An 8,610-nucleotide genomic window follows, 5' to 3' on the forward strand; every position below is an offset into this window, starting at 1 on the left:
GGTGAATGGCAGAATAAAGGACACAAGATGAAGCTGAGGGATGCAATGCTGCACTACAGAATATTACACAACATGACCAAATATTCCTCTTTAAAGAGCTTCAGATATGGCTATTGTGAGTAACACAAATGCAGTTATGAGGAACAAATTAGCAGGAATCCTTCATTTGACATAGTTGCCATTTTTAACTGGTGTAAAGGCCATTTCCTGATGCTTGTTTTGGTGTGAGGCCTTCTGTCTCCACATGGGGTCAGTACAGGCTAACACGGTGCTTAAGCTGCTGCTCCGTTTTCTCTCTTCTGTGTTTTGTGAGCTGTTATTCACTCACACACAAACACCCAGGATATTTCTTGCTTTCCTCTACCCACTCTGTAATGCTTTATTGCTAGCACCAGCTCCTGGGCCACCAAGTAGCTCACGGCGCTGCTCAGTAAATGTGACTATATAACCATAGTGCATTGCCCTGACAGAGACGTATATCTGCTCTTGTGCTAGATGTGATTGAAACTTTGGTAAAAGGGCCCCTATGTGCAGAGCCGTCGTCAAGGCTCAGAGCGAGTTATTACTCCCTGCAATGTAAGCTTCCACTGGGGATGAATGTGAATTCCTAAATTCTGCCATATCTCACCATGCTGGCGATTCAGTTACGACTTGGCCTATTGAACATTCCCAAAAGATGGATATTTTTGTAAAAAAGGTTTCCAGGATGCAGTGGACATGTGCAAGGGTGGAAATGGGGGGTATCATGCCAAACATCACGATACACTGCACAACTTGACTGCAAAAAAAACTTGCAAGACAGTAGTGTCACCATTTAAGCATTCATTGATTGAACAATTACACACTCTGAAAGATGGTTGTGTTTGATGCCTGCTTTAGTGAAGCTGCAAAAGCTGTACATGTGACACTGCATAACCCAACCCTCTTAGTTTAAATTCCACCACATCAGTTGGCAACTCCAGCGCCCGGGGAGCAGAGAGGGTAAAGGGCCTTGCTCAAGCGCCCAACAGTGGCAGCTTGCCGAGCCCGGGAATCGAACCCACAACCCTGTTATCGATATCCCGGCGCTCTAACCGCTGAGCCACCACTGCCCCTACTGTGGTGCAGTAAAAGGGAATTACACTCCACAACTGTAGGGGGAGCTCAGGAGGGAAAAAATACCAATTATTATGTTCTGCTGTTATAATTTATCACAATTACTACCCCCCCCCCATATTTCATCATATTGCTTTCCAGTCTAGTCTTTACAAAATGTTCACACGGTGTCAGAGATTTCAGATACACTCTTAAAAAGAAAGGTTCTTCTTGACTGATGCCATTTAATAACCACTTCTGGCCTGATAGAAAACCATGTTTGTGTAGAGTTGTGAGTGGGAACGAGCTTTACATTGGTGAAGAACCGTTAAATCAAGTGAATTGTTTTTGTTGGTTTGTTGTTTATGTTTATATATATATATATATATATATATATATATATATATATATATATATATATATATATATGAAGTCAGAAGTGGTCTCTTATGACATTGCTCCAAGAACCCTAGCAGCTTTATTTTTAAAGGTGTTGTAAAAATAAAATCAAAATAAATCAGAAAACCGAGTTAGGAGGTTTTGATCTGATCATAAAGGCGAGTGATTGGATTTGCTGTGTATTTGTGCTTTGTCCCGACAGAAGGCTTACCTCACCTATTCCATTTCCCTCTGCTGCTTCTATACACTCTGATCACAACAAATGGACAAAGCTGTGAAGAATGTGTGTATCTGTGTGTTTCATGTCACTCTTAAACTGAAGACTGTGCATTAGCATGATTCTAAGGTATCAGCCCTGTCATGTTTCAGTTTCCCCCTGTTTGGCAGTAGCTGTGTTGGTGCAGTGTATGTTGTTAATGTGGAAATGATGTACACATTGAATAGAGTACATTCAGTGCTTTTTTTTTTCTCTCTGTGTACTTTCATCTTCTCACCTAGCTCTAGGATAGTGGTGAAGTTTCCCTGCTGGGTGTGATTGTCGTGTGCTTTAGGCTAATGTAGGAAATGGGCTCATTTTTGTTGCATTGATTTCCTCTGTGCGCAGTAGGAGAGGAGCTAGCAGGATGAAGCTGAGGTGCGGTCGATAGCCCCTCTGATGGCCTCTGCACCGGATGAGCCGCACGTCTCTCACAGGAGACGACTCTGGTTTCACTGTTTTCTTCCCTGAATTCATTTTTGCGGCTCTCATAACCCACCTGAATAGAATTAATGGTTGTGGCCATTTAGCAGTGCTTAAACGTGCCTTTTTGCCACGGCTGTCGCTCTGTAACTGCTTAAGGTGTGTTGATTTGTGTTGTTTAGCCGGGCCTGTCGCTGCCTCTGTGCTTTTGTTATACAGTAGAGGGCTGTAAAGTTCACTGCTACCAGCTTCTGTTCTGTCTCACAGAATGGCACAGTGCTGCTCTGAGATGTTTGTCCATTTGTTCCTCTTGCAGCCATTTCATACACTGAGGAACAGTACACATGGCACAGTGGGCTGTGCCATCCAAAACAACTGGGACACAGACGTTCACATGGCAGGTAATGATGTGTGAACATTTATAAAATATAGCCATTTTATATCCTATATCTAAAACAACCAGTGAGCCTACACGCATCCTTAGAGTTTTGGATATACTGTTAATGATTAAATAGTGTGAAATGGTGAGAGGGATAAAATTTCACATCACTTATTTCTTTCCATTTTTTTCTAAATGTAGCTTTTACAGGAATAAAAATCTGTAAATAATTCTGACCCAGCAAGTTTCTCTAAACCAGCACATTTCTACCTGTCTACTTATACACCTATGTGCCTACCTATACATTTACCTACATATCCACCTGTATACCTGCCTACCTGTTTGCATATACATCTATCTACATACCTACTTGCCTGCCTATGCATCTACCCCACTATCCACCTGCAAATCTATGCATCTATCTACCTACCTACCTGTTTGCATGTATATCTATCTGCCTGCATACATATACATCTATCTACCTTCTATCTACCTACTTAACTGCTTACATATTCATCCATTTGCTTCCTGCCTTCCTATACACCTACCTGTCTACCTATACATCTACATATCTACCTGCCTACATATCCCCCTGTCTACCTTCTATTTACCTACTTACTACCTGCTTACATATACATCTATCTACCTATGTACCTGTCTACCAACCTATCTGTCTACCTATATATCTACATACCTACCTACAGACACCTTTATCTGTCCACCTGTCTACTTACTTACATGCCAACCTTCCTGTTTAGCCACTTACCTGCCCCTCTGTCTATCTGTCTACCATCTATCTACGGTGTACACTATCAACACTTAAAATAAGCTGGGGGTAATTTTGTTGAGTAAAAAAGGTTTGCAAAATGCAGCAGAAATCCAAAATGTACAGAAAACCAATAATCCCAGAGTTTCTGGCCTGCCTTTCATGTACACTTGTCCTAGCTTTAATCTGTTCCTCTCACTGGTAGAATTTCATGACTCATTTTTCCAAGAGCTCAAGTTAAACTATTTCGCTGAACAGATACAGTCCAGCACAAAGGCCGGTTTGAGTCATATTAAGAAGAAATGGAAAGCCCTTTCTTTAGAGCTTCGTCTGGGAATTATTTTTAGATGGGCACTTTCGGACGAGGTTTATCACGTTAGAGGACTGTACTGAGGTTTTTGTTTGTTCTCTGAATGGCACATCTCAAAACAGTCCAGCCTATATTAGGTTTTAGGTTTGCCCACATTTTAAAAGCACAGCACCACAATCACCCACTTTAAAGGGCAACAAAGAGCCTTAATAAGAAAAGTGGGAATGGGTGGGTGGCTGTCTGTTTGCCCTGTTCTAGTTGACGCTCTGTAGAGGCGCCAATTGAGGAATGTGTCAGGCTGCTGTTAAAGAGAACCTACCTTTGCTTGGTTTTCTCCCCTCTCTCCTTTCACAGAGGACGTCAGTGTTGGTTTTGCTTCAGTCACACAGAGTCAGACTGTAATCGGTTTTCTTCAGGAATATGGGCCTTCACTGCTTCGTTGTGACATTTCATTTGACATTTTTAGGTGTCGTGACCAGATAGCATCAGATTCTGTCTGTTTCCTCTATCAGGTGGAAGGATATTCTAGCCACGGTGAATTAGAGACTGACTGAACCAGGCGATGGACAGGAGAGCAGCCTGGCCGTCTGGTTTGACAGGTTTCTGTGTGGCAGTGATGGGCTGCCTCTCGTGCCTGCGACTGGCACCGCCACATGTTGCTGAGGGGCTGCCCCACCAAAAGACACCAGACAAGGGTCAAGCCCCTCCACACATCATCTTTGTGATGGTGGATGACCAGGGCTATAGTGACATTGGCTACCATGGCTCAGACATCCACACGCCTGTACTGGACCAGCTGGCTGCTGAAGGGGTAAAGCTGGAGAACTACTACGTCCAGCCCATCTGCTCGCCATCTCGGAGCCAGCTCATGACTGGACGGTGAGTAAAGTCCTACCTTAACACCTCACATCTTGGCTAAGGCTGTAATGATGCACACATTTGTAGATTCAATGTGATTTCCAATTCTGTGTTCAAGGTTTGATATGATTTCAATTTAAATTTAAAATGTCTTTATTTTTACCAATCCTGCACACATGAATTTGACCCAGAAAAATGCAGATTAACTTTCAAAATTTACTATCCACTTACCTACCTGCTTACATTTACACCTACCTACCTACCTGCTTACATTTATACCTACCTACCTACCTGCTTACATTTACACCTACCTACCTACCTGCTTACATTTATACCTACCTACCTACCTGCTTACATTTACACCTACCTACCTACCTGCTTACATTTACACCTACCTACCTACCTGCTTACATTTACACCTATCTACCTACCTGTTTATGTATACATCTATGTATCTATTCGGTATACTATGAATTATTCAGAAACTTGTATCATTTAGTAACCGCTATGGGCTATTCAGTAACCACTATAAATTATTTAGTAATAACTTGTTCAGTAACCCTGAACTGTTTAGTAGCCGCTATGAATTATTCTTTGATTATGATTGTTTATTTAGTACTGTTATTCAGTATCCGCCATGAATTATCCAGTAATGACCATTAATACTTCTATTACTGTAATTTATTCAGTAACTACTATGCATTATCCATTTACTAACTTGAATTATAATGTCTATGAAACCAGTATGCAGGATTTGTCTTTAGGAGAGTAAAGGATGATGTTTTAAGAGTTTAAGTATTGAGTATTTAGATTTAAGTAATATTTAATTAAGTCGTTTTTTAGTCCATTTTTGAGTGCAGCAAGTTGCGGCTGCATTTTACTGTAATTCTGTAGTCTCAGTTCTTTCTCTTCCTGGGCATGACAGGTATCAGATCCACACGGGGCTCCAACATTCTATCATTCGCTCCCGCCAGCCCCTCTGCCTGCCCCTCGACACGCCCACCCTGCCTGAGAGGCTGCGCCAGGCTGGTTACAGCACACACATGGTGGGCAAGTGGCACCTGGGCTTCTGCCGGCCTGAGTGTTTGCCGACTGCCCGTGGCTTCCAGAGCTTTCTGGGGTCACTGACTGGCAGTGGTGACCACTTTAACTTCCAGAGCTGTGACGGAGCAGAGGCCTGCGGTTTCGACCTGCATGACGGAGAACGACCAGCCTGGGAGCTGAGTGGCAATTACTCAACACGCCTGTACACAGAGAGGTGACATTTTACAGTATCTACATTTTAAAGTGGCTTTTTTGTTCATGTTTCATTTACTTTAAAAATGATAAAATAATTTAGGCAAAAGAGAGTCTCCTGTTTTGGCGTGGTGTAATATATAGTGCTGAATTATTGTGCGTCCAGTGCCTGACCAGTATACTTACTCATTAAAAAAACGATATTCTACAGTTTCTAATATTTTATTTTTTTTCCTAAAGTCCACAAACATTACTATTATTACACTATATGTCCAAATGTTTATGGACAGCCCTTGTAATGAATACACACTATTAACCAATAATTTACCATCACTACATATCAATGTCAGTGCACCTGCGTATAACAATGGACTTAGTGTGGACTAGTATGTCTAAATGTTTGTGGACACCCCTTATAATAAATGTATTTAGCCACTTTTAGTTGCACCTCTTGCTGACACAGATGTGCAAATGCACGCACACACACACACACACACACACACACACACACACAGCTTATCTGTTCTCTGTAGGGAAGATTAGGACTTTCTGAAGGAGATGAACATGAATCTTTTGACATCATGCCTAATGCCTAGTGTGGGCTAGAGGGCTAAAAAGCCCTCCAGCATTGAGCTGTGGATCAGTGGAACTGTGCTCTCTGTAATGATGGTGCACCATCCAATACCTTTGGGATGAGTTGGGGATGAGGTGCTGTGGTGATCATCCAACATCCTGACCTCACTGTCACTCTTGTATGAATGCAATCAAATCCTCACAGCAGTCCTTTAAAACCTAGTAGGACGTTTTCCCTGGACAGTAGGGACAGTTACTCCAGCAAAAACAGGATTATATATATTTTTTAAGTTTTGATACCCTTAATTTCAGAGAAACCCCCACCCCCTTAGAATTAAACAGGCTGGTTTTACCCTGTATTGTGCATTGTTCAAATGGCATTTAATGGTTTTGCCAAACATTTAATCTCATATTTTATATTTACCAAAATTGGAGAATGTGATATTCCACAATATGGGCTGTTTAAAGCACTTTAATGTCTGTCTTATGGAATGATTATGATGAATCTGAGGTGGATTTATTTTAACATTCTCCAGGGTGAAAACGATTTTGCGGACCCATGACAGGCAGAAGCCTCTGTTCCTGTACGTGGCACTTCAGGCCGCCCACACCCCCTTACAAGCTCCTGCCCACCTCCTTCAGCGCTACAATTTCCTCGGCAACCGGCCGCGGCGCCATTACGCTGCCATGCTGAGCGGTGTAGACGAGGCAGTGGGGGAAATGGTGGGGGAGATGCGAGATCAGGGTTACTATCCCAATTCTGTATTAATCTACTCTTCAGATAACGGCGGGCAACCTCTGTCAGGGGGCTGCAACTGGCCCCTGCGTGGGGGAAAGGGCTCATACTGGGAGGGAGGGGTGCGGGCAGTTGGATTTGTACACAGCCCTCTGCTTGAGAGAAAAGGAGTGGTCAGCCACGCTCTCATCCACATCTCAGACTGGTACCCTACCCTGTTGACCCTGGCGAGATCACCAGAGCAAGACCCTCAGCATTTGGATGGCTTTGACGTTTGGGGGGCAATCAGTAAGGGTCAGCCTTGCCCACGGACTGAAATCCTATTTAACATTGACCCTGTCTCACGCCGACCTGGAGAGGTTGACCACAGGCTGTTGACGGTCAATGGCTTTGGAATCTGGGACACCGGAGTGCGGGCAGCCATTCGGGTGGGTCACTGGAAGCTTTTGACGGGGAACGTAGGGGATGGGGACTGGTTCCCCCCTCAGATCTTACCCGGGGGTCCACAGCAATGGCAGGGCATGGAGAAGAGACAGGACCAGCGGGGTAAATCTGTCTGGCTCTTCAACATCACTGCCGACCCATATGAAAGGTCAGACCTGGCAGAGGCTCGCCCTGAAGTGGTCAGGCTGCTGCTCTCAAGGATAGCTGAGTACAACAGGACGTCCGTACCAGCCAGAAACCCCCCAGATGACCCGATGGCTGACCCCCAGCTCCATGGAGGTGTGTGGACACCATGGCTTGCAGAGAAAGAAACGGTGATTGAAGATGGTGACACGACAGATGGACACAGTAGAACGGTCCGGTTCAAATCCTGCAAGGTGTGCAAACTCAGAGCGCTGTTTAAAAAGGTGGGGAACCGTCTTCAAAGAGCTGCCCTTTTCTTTTAGGACATTTAATTTGGCCTGATTTGGCCAAATTATACATTCGTATACTCTATATACTGTAACTTATTACTTTTTATTCTTATTTTCCTTTAGAAATTGTATGTTAGTAACAGAATATAGTGTAAAGTTATAAAAACCTGCCCACCTTCTTTATTTGTGCCTGTTTTCTTTTTGGACCATGTCCCACCACAAACCTTGCACAGGAGAAGAGAAGAGAGGACAGGAGGAGGAAAAAAAGATCTGAGCTGGCGCAGACTGCTTGGCCACCATCTTCTCCATTCGCCCATGAAGGGCAGTGTGTGTTGTTAGCTGACGACGGTGGGAGAGTGTCTGTTAATGGCTTGATGGCTCATCCTCCCGTTAGCTGAAGGACACGGTCAAGCTAGCATTACAGGCCCAGAAGAGTGTTTATTCTATGTTTGGTCTTGATGGCAACATTACAAGGCTAGGAAGATCTATTTTCTTTCCTGATGATGCGACTGAGCCGACCTCCTGACCTTCGGCTAATGTTGTGCTGTGTTTGAATAGAGCTCCAGTAAAACCGCAAGCCCGACCTGCACTTTACTGAGTGTTACAGGTGCAGACATTGGGAGCATCGTCTGCATATATAGGACTGCATATAGTGCTGTTTATTTACAGTACATTCTATTTTTTTATTTTGTTACTTTACTTTTTTTACTTTGTTTATATACAGCACTGTCTTATACCAGGCA

The 8,610-nt window shown here is 43.6% G+C and overlaps 1 protein-coding gene across 1 annotated transcript; it reads left to right on the forward strand.

Moving 5' to 3' along the window:
* Positions 1-2,535: 2,535 nt before the first annotated feature.
* LOC140554192 (arylsulfatase I) lies at positions 2,536-7,900 on the forward strand. Its single transcript, XM_072677043.1, has 4 exons — positions 2,536-2,553; positions 4,120-4,486; positions 5,391-5,723; positions 6,811-7,900. The coding sequence occupies exons 2-4, from the start codon at positions 4,170-4,172 to the stop codon at positions 7,898-7,900; spliced, it is 1,740 nt and encodes a 579-aa protein (XP_072533144.1). The 5' UTR covers positions 2,536-2,553; positions 4,120-4,169.
* The last annotated feature ends 710 nt before the right edge of the window (positions 7,901-8,610 follow it).

Source organism: Salminus brasiliensis, chromosome 4 (genome assembly GCF_030463535.1).
Source record: "Salminus brasiliensis chromosome 4, fSalBra1.hap2, whole genome shotgun sequence".
NCBI lineage: Eukaryota > Metazoa > Chordata > Actinopteri > Characiformes > Bryconidae > Salminus > Salminus brasiliensis.

Excerpts from the sequence above, each read along its gene's own strand:
- LOC140554192 (XM_072677043.1), top strand. The coding sequence starts at position 4,170 with ATGGACAGGAGAGCAGCCTGGCCGTCTGGTTTGACAGGTTTCTGTGTG. Across the intron at positions 4,487-5,390 it reads AGCCAGCTCATGACTGGACG|GTATCAGATCCACACGGGGC; the intron begins GTGAGTAAAGTC and ends TGGGCATGACAG. Across the intron at positions 5,724-6,810 it reads ACACGCCTGTACACAGAGAG|GGTGAAAACGATTTTGCGGA; the intron begins GTGACATTTTAC and ends AACATTCTCCAG.